Source organism: Oncorhynchus gorbuscha, linkage group LG21 (assembly GCF_021184085.1).
Source record: "Oncorhynchus gorbuscha isolate QuinsamMale2020 ecotype Even-year linkage group LG21, OgorEven_v1.0, whole genome shotgun sequence".
In the NCBI taxonomy this organism is placed as follows: Eukaryota; Metazoa; Chordata; class Actinopteri; order Salmoniformes; family Salmonidae; genus Oncorhynchus; species Oncorhynchus gorbuscha.
In genome coordinates this window covers 10,344,188-10,360,095 of record NC_060193.1, presented here as the reverse complement: position 1 = coordinate 10,360,095, position 15,908 = coordinate 10,344,188, and the positions used below count along the sequence as shown (strand labels likewise).

The 15,908-nt window shown below is 43.7% G+C and overlaps 1 protein-coding gene across 8 annotated transcripts in view; it reads right to left on the bottom strand.

Moving 5' to 3' along the window:
* Positions 1-502: 502 nt before the first annotated feature.
* The window catches only part of LOC124008531 (diacylglycerol kinase eta-like), a 110,108-nt gene continuing 94,702 nt past the window's right edge, over positions 503-15,908 (bottom strand). For 5 of the 8 annotated variants that reach the window (XM_046319866.1, XM_046319872.1, XM_046319871.1 and 2 more), the window contains 5 exons: positions 10,050-10,164; positions 9,360-9,470; positions 2,683-2,802; positions 2,444-2,552; positions 503-1,869 (listed from right to left, as the gene is read on the bottom strand). In XM_046319866.1, coding sequence (XP_046175822.1) covers positions 1,817-1,869; positions 2,444-2,552; positions 2,683-2,802; positions 9,360-9,470; positions 10,050-10,164 — 508 coding nt within the window. In that variant the 3' untranslated portion in view covers positions 503-1,816. The remainder of the gene's footprint in view (positions 1,870-2,443; positions 2,553-2,682; positions 2,803-9,359; positions 9,471-10,049; positions 10,165-15,908) is intronic. The other 3 variants (XM_046319867.1, XM_046319868.1, XM_046319869.1) reach the window with 3 other exon arrangements.

Below are 15,908 nucleotides of genomic sequence, written 5' to 3'. Positions count from 1 at the left end.
TGAAGCTGGTTGAGAGAATGCCAAGAGAATGCAAAGCTGTCATCAAGGCTACTTTGAAGAATCTAAAATACTACATGATTCCATGTGTTATTTCATAATTTTGATGTCTTCACTATTATTCTACAACGTAGAAAATAGTAAAAATAAAGAAAAATCCTTGAATGAGTACAGTAGGTATCCAAACTTTTGACTGGTACTGTGTGTGTGTGTATATATATATATATATATATTTATATATACACACACTTTAACATTCGCGTGGTTATATTTATATATTAACACACAATTATCTCTGTATAGATTTGTCATAAATACGACGGAGAGGGACCGTTGTCATAGCAATGGTCACTTTACAACACACACACACAAATGTGTTCTTTAAGTTTCGCTTTGTAAAGTGCAAGGCAACATACAGTAAACTCGAACGACACAGTAAAATGAACGACACACACACACACACACACACACACACACACACACACACACACACACACACACACAATCGTCATATGTCATTTTAAACCAGTGCGCCCGGTAAGAAACCTCATTAAAGCCTCTAACAGCAGCATGCTAATGGTACAGTAGCACATTCATATAGCTAACAGTTTATCTGATTGGCTATAAACATCATTATTTCAAGTTTGTTCAGCATTAAATTGATTAAATAAATGTTCAAGATATTACAGGATGTTGTAATACATGTTGTTTCCTAATTTATTATTATTTATTAATTTATTCTTCCTATTAATAACGTAATAAAAAAAATAAAAAAAGTTTATAGAAGTGTCTCCAGATAAGGCGCTACCCACTTTCTACAAGAGAATATATATTATTATATTATTATTATATTATATTATTATATTATTATTATTAATATATACATATTCAATCGAGACCATTAAGGAATGTATAAACTCATGGTGAATGTTTGTCCTAACCACAGATCTAGGATCAGATTTCTAATTCTAATTTTGACCTTAGATCAGTGTCTATTGGGCTACTTCTTCCATCTCATAGGATAGTGAAGAGTGGAAGGCATGCAGGGATGGAGACATCAGGCCAGTCATACTACCTTATGAATATTCACAAGGTAAAATGAATATTCACACAGTAATATGAATATTCACAAGGTAATACGCACACATGTAGTACATTCCTCAATATGACCCTGCAATAGTCTATTTTTTGTTTTACATTTATGAGTCTCTAGTTAATCATTTGAGATGTTGTTTACATTGTTGTTCATTTGTATTTTTGTTGTTCTTACGGCGATAGGAACAGAAAGCAAAGTCGTCTTCAGACTTCAGATTTCTCAAGGAAACTAAAAAGTCCTGTAAGTTGTCACGAAAGATTACAAAAAAAGAGAGAAAAGAGGAAGGGTAGTGTAAACGCCTGCCAAAAAAAGGAGTTATATAAAAATAAAAACAAAAATGGCTGCTCATGTCATGCAAAGGAGAGCTCCGCCTATGTAAACACATTGCATCGTCAAGGAAACAAGTTGCTAAGAGAGCGTCTCTTCTCCTTTTCTGCTTTCATCTCAAGAAGCCACGCCCACCTCCTGGGTCAGCAGGCCAAATAAATGCAAAGCCACACCCCTTAGTTAAAAATAACTCCTCCCTAATTTCTAAATGGAGAACATCGAGAGTCAAGGGGGAGGTGTTAGCTGAAAGGCGGGAGGGTCGTGGAATCATTTTGTACTTCTCACCCCTCGGTAGGTAAAGCCCACGTCCCGTAGGAAGAAGAGGGTGACACCCCTCGCCTCCCCTGGCTGCCATGGCGATGGGTGTACCTTGTTAAGCATTTGCGTTTAAGTTCCTCAATTGCCTGAAGGACCCGTCTCATTTGCGCCACCTTTAATATCCCAAGATCCTGTTGGAGAGAGACAGACAACAACAACAATAGTTCCCCATTTGTTTTATACAGTATATTTGACGGTACTTTTATAAAATCACTACAGGTACTTTATATATCAACTCAAATATCTTCATAATCAAAAGTCAAATTATGTAGAAAATGTACACAACAAATACAATCATTTGGTGGGTGCTTATGCACTATTGTATACGTGTGAATTGGAAATGTTGTTTTTGTTGTTTTTTTGCATATCCAATTTCTGGGTCTGCCATTATAAACAGTTGGAGCAATTTGGGTTAAGTGCCATGCTCAAGGCACACCGACAGATGTTTCACCTTGATGGCTCAGGGATTTGAACTAGCAGCCTTTAGGTTACCGGCCCAAAGCTCTAACCTCAAGGCTACCTGCTGCCCCATGTGGTCTAATACCAAGTTATTCATAATTCCACATATATTTGACCAGGGTTGGTAAGAAAATCCCCAGACAATAATCAGGTTCTTAATTTTGGTTGCCATCAACACTGGGCCTTAGACCCAAAATGCTTGTGTTATGCTTGCCTCAAAGCAGGGGGCCTGGCATGTATCCTTACCTGACAGAGAGCTATTGGACTTCTGCTTGTGGAGCTTCTCTCTCTCCCTCTTCACCTTGGGCATCATCTTCATCTTAATACTGCTCTTACCGCTCACCCTCACAGTGTCCTGGAGAGAGAGATGGACGAGAGGAAAGGAGAGAGCGAAAGGATAGAGGGAGGACGGAAGGAGATAAATATAAGTTGAGTGGTTGAATAAAAATGACTCCTGCTGTTTTTGATTGCAAACACACACTCACAGCCACCTCCTCAGAGCAGTGCATGGCAGGGCAGATCCAGTGTATGTCGTCCAGCTTGTGGAGTTCAGCGCTCAGACTGCTGAGAGTAGAGAGGAGCTCCTCTTCCTGGGGAGAGTCCACCTGAAACAGTGAGACAGGGGAGGAGAGAGGGAGGAAGGTGGGGGAGAGAGGGGAGAAAGGGGGAGAAGGGAGGTAGGGGTGAGAGGGGAGAGGGGGAGGAGAGGGAAGGAGGAGAGAGGGAGGGAGAAGGGAGGAGAGATGGAAGGGAGAAGGGAGGAGAGGGAAGGAGGAGAGAGGAAGGGAGAAGGGAGGAGAGATGGAAGGGAGAAGGGAGGAGAGATGGAAGGGAGAAGGGAGGAGAGAAGGGAAGAGAGATGGAGGGGACAGAGAGGAAGAAGAGGAAAGGAGATGGAAGGGAGAAGGGAGGGGAGAGAGAAAGGAGAGGGAAGAGCGAGGGATAAGAGAGGAGAAAGGGGAGGAGAGATGGAGGGGAGAGAGAGGAAGAAGAGGAAAGGAGATGGAAGGTGAGAGGGAGGGGAGAGAGGGAGGGAGGAAGGGAGGGGAGAGAGAAAGAAGAGGGAAGAGCGAGGGATAAGAGAGGAGAAAGGGGAGGAGAGAGGGACGGGAGGATATAGGGGAGGGAGAGAGGAGAAAGGGGAGGAGAGAGGGAGGGAGGATAGAGGGGAGAGAGGAGAAAGGGGAGGAGAGAGGGAGGGAGGATAGAGGGGAGAGAGGAGAAAGGGGAGGAGAGAGGGAGGGAGGATAGAGGGGAGAGAGGAGAAAGGGGAGGAGAGAGGGAGGAAGGGGAGGAGAGAGGGAGAAAGGGGAGGAGAGGGGGTTAAGGAGAGGAGGGAAGGGGAGGGGAGAGAGGAGAGGAAGGGAAGGGGAGGAGAGGAAGGGGAGGGAGAGAGGGAGGGATAAGAGAGGAGAAAGGGGAGGAGAAAGGGGAGGAGAGAGGGGAGGAGAGAGAAATGGGAGGAGAGAGAAAGGGGAGGAGAGAGGAAGGGGAGGAGAGAGAGGGGTTAGATAAGGGAGAGAGAGGGAAGGAGAAAGGGGAGGAGAGAGGGGAGGAGAAAGGGGAGGAGAAAGGGGAGGAGAGAGGGAAGGAGGAGAGAGGAGAAAGGGGAGGAGAGAGGGGAGGAGAAAGGGGAGGAGAAAGGGGAGGAGAGAGGGAAGGAGGATAGAGATAGATAACAGAGACATACTATTAGAAACCTTTTTTCACACAACTGAGCCAAACAGTATCGAACCAATTAGACAATCTGTACTGAGTTGGTCAGTTTACCAATTCACCATATTAGCTGAACCAGAGCCGTACAGTAGGGGTTGGTCCTGTACTGTGAACCAGGGTCATGTGTGGTGTCAGGGGTTACAGTATACCATTAGGGGGTTATAGTATACCAGTAGGGGGTTACAGTATACCATTAGGGGGTTACAGTATACCAGTAGGGGTTACAGTATACCATTAGGGGTTACAGTATACCATTAGGGGGTACAGTATACCATTAGGGGTTACAGTATACCATTAGGGGGTTACAGTATACCATTAGGGGGTTACAGTATACCATTAGGGGGGGGTTACAGTATACCAGTATACCATTAGGCATTAGGGGTTACAGTATACCATTAGGGGTTACAGTATACCAGTATACCATTAGGGGTTACAGTATAACATTAGGGGTTATAGTATACCATTAGGGGTATACCATTAGGGGTTATAGTATAACATTAGGGGGTTATAGTATACCAGTATACCATTAGGGGTTACAGTATACCATTAGGGGTTATAGTATAACATTAGGGGTTACAGTATACCAGTAGGGGTTACCCAGTAGGGGTTACAGTATACCAGTAGGGGTTACAGTATACCAGTAGGGGGTTACAGTATACCATTAGGGGGTTACAGTATACCATTAGGGGTTACAGTATACCATTAGGGGTTACAGTATACCAGTAGGGGTTACAGTATACCAGTAGGGGGTTACAGTATACCAGTAGGGGGTTACAGTATACCATTAGGGGTTACAGTATACCAGTAGGGGTTACAGTATACCAGTAGGGGTTACAGTATACCATTAGGGGTTACAGTATACCAGTAGGGGTTACAGTATACCATTAGGGGGTTACAGTATACCATTAGGGGTTATAGTATACCAGGGGTTACAGTATACCAGTTAGGGGTTACAGTATACCAGTAGGGGGTTACAGTATACCATTAGGGGTTACAGTATACCATTAGGGGTTATAGTATACCAGTATACCATTAGGGGTTATAGTATACCATTAGGGGTTACAGTATACCATTAGGGGTTACAGTATAACATTAGGGGTTACAGTATACCATTAGGGGTTACAGTATACCATTAGGGGTTACAGTATACCAGTATACCATTAGGGGTTACAGTATACCATTAGGGGTTACAGTATACCAGTATACCATTAGGGGGTTACAGTATACCATTAGGGGGTTACAGTATACCATTAGGGGTTACAGTATACCAGTATACCATTAGGGGGTTACAGTATACCATTAGGGGTTATAGTATACAGTATACCATTAGGGGGTTACAGTATACCATTAGGGGGTTACAGTATACCAGTAGGGGGGGTTACAGTATACCATTAGGGGGTTACAGTATACCATTAGGGGTTATAGTATACCAGTATACCATTAGGGGGGTTACAGTATACCAGTTAGGGGGTTATAGTATAACATTAGGGGGTTACAGTATACCATTAGGGGGTTATAGTATACCAGTATACCATTAGGGGTTACAGTATACCATTAGGGGTTATAGTATAATATTAGGGGTTATAGTATACCATTAGGGGGTTACAGTATACCATTAGGGGGTTACAGTATACCATTAGGGGTTACAGTATACCATTAGGGGTTACAGTATACCATTAGGGGGTTACAGTATACCATTAGGGGGTTACAGTATACCATTAGGGGGGTTACAGTATACCATTAGGGGTTACAGTATACCATTAGGGGGTTATAGTATACCAGTATACCATTAGGGGGTTACAGTATACCATTAGGGGTTATAGTATACCAGTATACCATTAGGGGTTACAGTATAACATTAGGGGTTATAGTATACCAGTATACCATTAGGGGTTACAGTATACCATTAGGGGGTTATAGTATAACATTAGGGGGTTATAGTATACCAGTATACCATTAGGGGTTACAGTATACCATTAGGGGTTATAGTATACCAGTATATACCATTAGGGGTTACAGTATACCATTAGGGGTTATAGTATACCATTAGGGGTTATAGTATACCAGTAGGGGTTACAGTATACCATTAGGGGTTACAGTATAACATTAGGGGTTACAGTATACCATTAGGGGTTATAGTATACCATTAGGGGGTTACAGTATACCATTAGGGGTTACAGTATACCATTAGGGGTTACAGTATAACATTAGGGGGTTACAGTATACCATTAGGGGGTTACAGTATACCATTAGGGGTTACAGTATAACATTAGGGGTTACAGTATACCATTAGGGGGTTACCAGTATACCAGTATACCATTAGGGGTTACAGTATACCATTAGGGGGTTATAGTATACCAGTAGGGGTTACAGTATACCATTAGGGGTTACAGTATACCATTAGGGGTTATAGTATACCATTAGGGGTTACAGTATACCATTAGGGGTTACAGTATACCATTAGGGGTTATAGTATACCAGTATACCATTAGGGGGTTACAGTATAACATTAGGGGTTACAGTATACCATTAGGGGTTACAGTATACCATTAGGGGTTATAGTATACCATTAGGGGTTATAGTTACAGTATACCATTAGGGGTTACAGTATACCATTAGGGGTTACAGTATACCATTAGGGGTTATAGTATACCAGTATACCAGTATACCATTAGGGGTTATAGTATACCATTAGGGGTTATAGTATACCAGTATACCATTAGGGGTTACAGTATACCATTAGGGGGTTATAGTATACCAGTATACCATTAGGGGGTTACAGTATACCATTAGGGGTTATAGTATAACATTAGGGGTTACAGTATACCATTAGGGGGTTATAGTATACCAGTAGGGGTTACAGTATACCAGTAGGGGGTATAGTATACCAGTATACCAGTATAGGGGGTATAGTATACCAGTATACCAGTAGGGGGTATAGTATACCAGTATACCAGTAGGGGTTATAGTATACCAGTAGGGGGTACAGTACACCAGTAGGGGTTACAGTACACCAGTAGGGGGTTACAGTACACCAGTAGGGGGTTACAGTACACCAGTATGGGGTTACAGAATACAATTAGGGGGTTACAGTATACCATTAGGGGGTATACAGTATACCAGTAGGGGTTATAGTATACCAGTAGGGGTTATAGTATACCAGTAGGGGGTTATAGTATACCAGTAGGGGTTATAGTATACCAGTAGGGGTTATAGTATACCATTAGGGGTTATAGTATACCAGTAGGGGTTATAGTATACCAGTAGGGGGGGTTATAATATACCAGTAGGGAGTTACAGTATACCAGTTACCAGTATACCAGTAGGTAGGGGTTACAGTATACCAGTATACCAGTAGGGGTTACAGTATACCAGTAGGGGTTATAGTATACCAGTAGGGGGTTACAGTATACCAGTAGGGGTTATAGTATACCAGTAGGGGTTATAGTATACCAGTAGGGGTTATAGTATACCAGTAGGGGTTATAGTATACCAGTAGGGGTTATAGTATACCAGTAGGGGTTATAGTATACCAGTAGGGGTTATAGTATACCAGTATACCAGTAGGGGTTAGTATACCAGTATACCAGTAGGGTGTTATAGTATACCAGTAGGGGGTTACCAGTATACCAGTAGGGGTTAGTAGTATACCAGTAGGGGTTACAGTATACCAGTAGGGGGTATACAGTATACCAGTAGGGGGTTATAGTATACCAGTAGGGGTTACAGTATACCAGTAGGGGTTACAGTATACCAGGGGGTAGGGGGTTACAGTTACAGTACCAGTAGGGGTTACAGTATACCAGTAGGGGTTACAGTATACCATTAGGGGGTTACAGTATACCAGTAGGGGGTTACAATATACCATTAGGGGGTTACAGTATACCAGTAGGGGTTATAGTATACCAGTTAGGGGGTTATAGTATACCAGCAGGGGGTTATAGTATACCAGTAGGGGTTATAGTATACCAGTAGGGGTTATAGTATACCAGTAGGGGGTTACAGTATACCATTAGGGGGTTACAGTATACCATTAGGGGGTTATAGTATACCAGTATACCAGTAGGGGGTATAGTATACCAGTAGGGGTTACAGTATACCATTAGGGGTTATAGTATACCAGTAGGGGTTACAGTATACCAGTAGGGGTTATAGTATACCAGTAGGGGTTACAGTATACCAGTAGGGGTTATAGTATACCAGTAGGGGTTACCAGTAGGGGTTACAGTATACCAGTAGGGGTTACAGTATACCAGTATACCAGTAGGGGTTACAGTATACCAGTAGGGGGGTTATAGTATACCAGTAGGGGTTACAGTATACCAGTAGGGGTTATAGTATACCAGTAGGGGTATAGTTATAGTATACCAGTAGGGGGTTACAGTATACCAGTAGGGGTTACAGTATACCAGTAGGGGTTACAGTATACCAGTAGGGGTTATAGTATACCAGTAGGGGTTAGTATACCAGTAGGGGGTTACACCAGTAGTATACCAGTAGGGGTTACAGTATACCAGTAGGGGTTATAGTATACCAGTAGGGGGTTATAGTATACCAGTATATAGTATACCAGTAGGGGTTATAGTATACCAGTAGGGGGTATAGTATACCAGTATACCAGTAGGGGGTATAGTATACCAGTATACCAGTAGGGGGTTATAGTATACCAGTAGGGGTATACCAGTAGGGGGTTACAGTATACCAGTAGGGGTTATAGTACCAGTAGGGGTATAGTATACCAGTAGGGGGTATAGTATACCAGTAGGGGGTTATAGTATACCAGTAGGGGTATAGTATACCAGTAGGGGTTATAGTATACCAGTAGGGGGTTATACCAGTAGGGGGTACAGTATACCAGTAGGGGTTACAGTATACCAGTAGGGGGTACAGTATACCAGTAGGGGTTACAGTATACCAGTAGGGGTTACAGTATACCAGTAGGGGTTACAGTATACCAGTAGGGGTTACAGTATACCATTAGGGGTTACAGTATACCATTAGGGGTTACAGTATACCAGTAGGGGTTACAGTATACCAGTAGGGGGTTATAGTATACCAGTAGGGGTTACAGTATACCAGTAGGGGGTTACAGTATACAATTAGGGGGTTATAGTATACCAGTTAGGGGTTATAGTATACCAGTAGGGGTTATAGTATACCAGTAGGGGGTTATAGTATACCAGTAGGGGTTATAGTATACCAGTAGGGGGTATAGTATACCAGTAGGGGGTTATAGTATACCAGTAGGGGGTTATAGTATACCAGTAGGGGGTTATAATATACCAGTAGGGGGTTACAGTATACCAGTATACCAGTAGGGGGTTACAGTATACCAGTATACCAGTAGGGGGTTACAGTATACCAGTAGGGGGTTATAGTATACCAGTAGGGGGTTATAGTATACCAGTAGGGGGTTATATTATACCAGTAGGGGGTTATAGTATACCAGTAGGGGGTTATAGTATACCAGTAGTTTCCCCTCCAGCAGCATCGTGGTCTCCAGCTGAAGGACTCTACTGCTGTTCACGATCTCCACTGCTGTACTGCGACTCAGACACTGAAGAGCACAGACAATTGGTGAGGACAACACTTCAAAATGGTTACCCATTTTACCACAGGAGGCTGGTGGGAGGAGCTCTAGGAGGACAGGCTCATTGTAATGGCTGGAATGGAATATATGGAATGGTATCAAACACATGGAAACCACACTTGTGACTGTTTCATTCATTCCATTCCAGCCATTACAACGAGCCCATCCTCCTATAGCTCCTCCCACCAGCCCATCCTCCTATAGCTCCTCCCACCAGCCCATCCTCCTATAGCTCCTCCCACCAGCCCATCCTCCTATAGCTCCTCCCACCAGCCCATCCTCCTATAGCTTCTCCCACCAGCCCATCCTCCTATAGCTCCTCCCACCAGCCCATCCTCCTATAGCTCCTCCCACCAGCCTCATTGTATTTTGATGTTCAGAGATGTAAAGAAATTGGAAAAGGCCCTGAACACACAACGCAAACTCTTATACATCATCCTTTTGATTTGAATACCGTTGAAATAAATGATGGCGATCAGGAAAGGGATCATGGGAAGAGTAGCTATAGACATGTAGAGTGGCTGCTGGGTAGTGTAGTTGTCTTACCTCAGGGCTGGACGGCTTGGAGGGGAAGGCTTCACTGAGGACCAGGGCACTGGCGTTGACAGCATGAGCTAACTCCTGTTCCACCAGCTTGTGTGTCTTAGCCGCATCTCTTATCCTATTGGACAATACAACACTGTATTAATGTTATCCTATTGGACAATATAACAATAACACTATTAATGTTATCCTATTGGACAATATAACAATAACACTATTATTGTTATCATATTGGACAATATAACAATAACACTATTAATGTTATCCTATTGGACAATATAACAATAACACTATTAATGTTATCCTATTGGACAATATAACAATAACACTATTAATGTTATCCTATTGGACAATATAACAATAACACTATTAATGTTATCCTATTCGACAATACAACACTGTATTAATGTAATCCTATTGGACAATACAACACTGTATTCATGTTATCCTATTGGACAATACAACACTAATAATGTTATCCTATTGGACAATACAACACTGTATTAATGTTATCCTATTGGACAATACAACACTGTATTCATGTTATCCTATTGGACAATACAACACTATATTAATGTAATCCTATTGGACAATACAACACTGTAATAATGTTATTCTATTGGACAATACCAACACTGTAATCCTATTGGACAATACAACACTGTATTAATGTTATCCTATTGGACAATACAACACTGTATTCATGTAATCCTATTGGACAATACAACACTGTAATCCTATTGGACAATACAATACTGTATTCATGTAATCCTATTGGACAATACAATACGGTATTCATGTAATCCTATTGGACAATACAATACTGTATTCATGTAATCCTATTGGACAATTACAACACTGTAATCCTATTGGACAATACAACACTGTATTAAGTGCTGTGATAGAAATGAAACCATTGAATTAGACTTTTTGAATTGAAACCTCACTACTTTTTCAAATGTAATTACATTTTAGAAATATGTATTTCCTGTCTAAATAGGCCTAAACTTGGGTCAAGGGTCAAAATGACAGTTTGGTTCTGGATTTATACTTTCTATTCCATGTTCTGCAGCAGCTTCTCAGGAACACAGAACACAGGACAGGACTCACCACTGCTGAGATGTCTTATTTTCAAGTGATCGGAAAAGGTCAAAAAGGTCAAGTACAGGTCAGTGATAACCCCTAAGCAAATCATCTGTCAGGTCAAAAAGGTCAAGTACAGGTCAGTGATAACCCCTAAGCAAATCATCTGTCAGGTCAAAAAGGTCAAGTACAGGTCAGTGATAACCCCTAAGCAAATCATCTGTCAGGTCAAAAAGGTCAAGTACAGGTCAGTGATAACCCCTAAGCAAATCATGTCTGGAATCTTAAATTCAACACTTTTGTCCAATATCTCAAGATACAAATCTTAATGCTTTAATGCAAAACTGAGATTTTGTAAATATTTGAAACAACTTATGAAATTAGAATTTTATACTACGCATTATGCAAATGAGTTAATGCATTGCAATGTTCCATTCATTTAAATGGGAAAAGTGTAAATGCTTCTACTCTTAAACCTTTTGAGATACACTCCAAACTAGCTTCATGTTTACACTGAGGAGTAGGTGAAACACACAGAGAGGAGTGACAGTATGTTTAAATGACATTACATCATCATGAACACAAAGCAGGGTAACTATTTACCATTTTGTAACAGTTAGCCTACTGTATATATTATCAGTTATTAGATGTTGTAGTCTAACTTATTAGACCTAAAGTCCCAAATTATACACCCACCCTGTGTCCATGTTACCTCTATACACCCACCCTGTGTCCATGTTACCTCTATACACCCACCCTGTGTCCATGTTACCTCTATACACCCACCCTGTGTCCATGTTACCTCTATACACCCACCCTGTGTCCATGTTACCTCTATACACCTACCCTGTGTCCATGTTACCTCTATACACCCACCCTGTGTCCATGTTACCTCTATACACCCACCCTGTGTCCATGTTACCTCTATACACCTCCATACACCCACCCTGTGTCCATGTTACCTCTATACACCCACCCTGTGTCCATGTTACCTCTATACACCTCTATACACCCACCCTGTGTCCATGTTACCTCTATACACCTCCATATACCCACCCTGTGTCCATGTTAACTCTATACACCTCTATACACCCACCCTGTGTCCATGTTACCTCTATACACCCACCCTGTGTCCATGTTACCTCTATACACCTACCCTGTGTCCATGTTACCTCTATACACCCACCCTGTGTCCATGTTACCTCTATACACCCACCCTGTGTCCATGTTACCTCTATACACCCACCCTGTGTCCATGTTACCTCTATACACCCACCCTGTGTCCATGTTACCTCTATACACCCACCCTGTGTCCATGTTACCTCTATACACCTCCATACACCCACCCTGTGTCCACGTTACCTCTATACACCCACCCTGTGTCCACGTTACCTCTATACACCCACCCTGTGTCCATGTTACCTCTATACACCCACCCTGTGTCCATGTTACCTCTATACACCCACCCTGTGTCCATGTTACCTCTATACACCCACCCTGTGTCCATGTTACCTCTATACACCCACCCTGTGTCCATGTTACCTCTATACACCCACCCTGTGTCCATGTTACCTCTATACACCCACCCTGTGTCCATGTTACCTCTATACACCTCCATACACCCACCCTGTGTCCACGTTTCTCTATACACCCACCCTGTGTCCATGTTACCTCTATACACCTACCCTGTGTCCATGTTACCTCTATACACCTACCCTGTGTCCATGTTACCTCTATACACCCACCCTGTGTCCATGTTACCTCTATACACCCACCCTGTGTCCATGTTACCTCTATACACCTCCATACACCCACCCTGTGTCCATGTTACCTCTATACACCCACCCTGTGTCCATGTTACCTCTATACACCCACCCTGTGTCCATGTTACCTCTATACACCTCCATACACCCACCCTGTGTCCACGTTACCTCTATACACCCACCCTGTGTCCACGTTACCTCTATACACCCACCCTGTGTCCATGTTACCTCTATACACCCACCCTGTGTCCATGTTACCTCTATACACCCACCCTGTGTCCATGTTACCTCTATACACCCACCCTGTGTCCATGTTACCTCTATACACCCACCCTGTGTCCATGTTACCTCTATACACCCACCCTGTGTCCATGTTACCTCTATACACCCACCCTGTGTCCATTACCTCTATACACCCACCCTGTGTCCATGTTACCTCTATACACCTCCATACACCCACCCTGTGTCCACGTTACCTCTATACACCCACCCTGTGTCCACGTTACCTCTATACACCCACCCTGTGTCCATGTTACCTCTATACACCCACCCTGTGTCCATGTTACCTCTATACACCCACCCTGTGTCCACGCTACCTCTATACACCCACCCTGTGTCCACGTTACCTCTATACACCCACCCTGTGTCCACGTTACCTCTATACACCCACCCTGTGTCCATGTTACCTCTATACACCTACCCTGTGTCCATGTTACCTCTATACACCCACCCTGTGTCAATGTTACCTCTATACACCCACCCTGTGTCCATGTTACCTCTATACACCTCCATACACCCACCCTGTGTCCATGTTACCTCTATACACCCACCCTGTGTCCATGTTACCTCTATACACCTCTATACACCCACCCTGTGTCCATGTTACCTCTATACACCTCCATATACCCACCCTGTGTCCATGTTACCTCTATACACCTCTATACACCCACCCTGTGTCCATGTTACCTCTATACACCTACCCTGTGTCCATGTTACCTCTATACACCCACCCTGTGTCCATGTTACCTCTATACACCCACCCTGTGTCCATGTTACCTCTATACACCCACCCTGTGTCCATGTTACCTCTATACACCTCCATACACCCACCCTGTGTCCATGTTACCTCTATACACCTCTATACACCCACCCTGTGTCCATGTTACATCTATACATCTCTATACACCCACCCTGTGTCCATGTTACCTCTATACACCTCCATACACCCACCCTGTGTCCATGTTACCTATATACACCTCTATACACCCACCCTGTGTCCATGTTACCTCTATACACCCACCCTGTGTCCATGTTACCTCTATACACCCACCCTGTGTCCATGTTACCTCTATACACCCACCCTGTGTCCATGTTACCTCTATACACCCACCCTGTGTCCACGTTACCTCTATACACCCACCCTGTGTCCATGTTACCTCTATACACCCACCCTGTGTCCACGTTACCTCTATACACCCACCCTGTGTCCACGTTACCTCTATACACCCACCCTGTGTCCATGTTACCTCTATACACCCACCCTGTGTCCATGTTACCTCTATACACCCACCCTGTGTCCATGTTACCTCTATACACCTCCATACACCCACCCTGTGTCCATGTTACCTCTATACACCCACCCTGTGTCCATGTTACCTCTAAACACCTCTATACACCCACCCTGTGTCCATGTTACCTCTATACACCTCCATATACCCACCCTGTGTCCATGTTACCTCTATACACCTCTATACACCCACCCTGTGTCCATGTTACCTCTATACACCCACCCTGTGTCCATGTTACCTCTATACACCCACCCTGTGTCCATGTTACCTCTATACACCCACCCTGTGTCCATGTTACCTCTATACACATCCATACACCCACCCTGTGTCCATGTTACCTCTATACACCTCTATACACCCACCCTGTGTCCATGTTACATCTATAAATCTCTATACACCCACCCTGTGTCCATGTTACATCTATACATCTCTATACACCCACCCTGTGTCCATGTTACCTCTATACACCTCCATACACCCACCCTGTGTCCATGTTACCTATATTCACCTCTATACACCCACCCTGTGTCCATGTTACCTCTATACACCCACCCTGTGTCCATGTTACCTCTATACACCTCCATACACCCACCCTGTGTCCATGTTACCTCTATACACCTCTATACACCCACCCTGTGTCCATGCTACCTATATACACCTCTATACACCCACCCTGTGTCCATGCTACCTCTATGCACCTCTATACACCCACCCTGTGTCAATGTTACCTCTATACACCTCTATACACCTACCCTGTGTCCATGTTACTTCTATACACCCAGCCTTTGTCCATGCTACAGTACCTCCATACACCCACCCTGTGTCCATGCTACAGTACCTCCATACACCCACCCTGTGTCCATGCTAACTCTATACACCTCTATACACGCACCCTGTGTCCATGCTACCTCTATACACCCACCCTGTGTCCATGCTACCTCTATACACCCACCCTGTGTCCATGCTACCTCTATACACCTCTATACACCCACCCTGTGTCCATGCTACCTCTATACACCTCTATACACCCACCCTGTGTCAATGTTACCTCTATACACCTCTATACACCTACCCTGTGTCCATGTTACTTCTATACACCCAGCCTTTGTCCATGCTACAGTACCTCCATACACCCACCCTGTGTCCATGCTACAGTACCTCCATACACACACCCTGTGTCCATGCTACCTATATACACCCACCCTGTGTCCATGCTACAGTACCTCCATTCACCCACCCTGTGTCCATGCTACAGTACCTCCATACACACACCCTGTGTCCATGCTACCTCTATACACCCACTGTGTCCATGCTACAGTACCTCCATACACCCACCCTGTGTCCATGCTACAGTACCTCCATAAACACAGCTTGTGTCCATGCTACCTCTATACACCCACCCTGTGTCCATGCTACAGTACCTCCATACACACACCCTGTGTCCATGC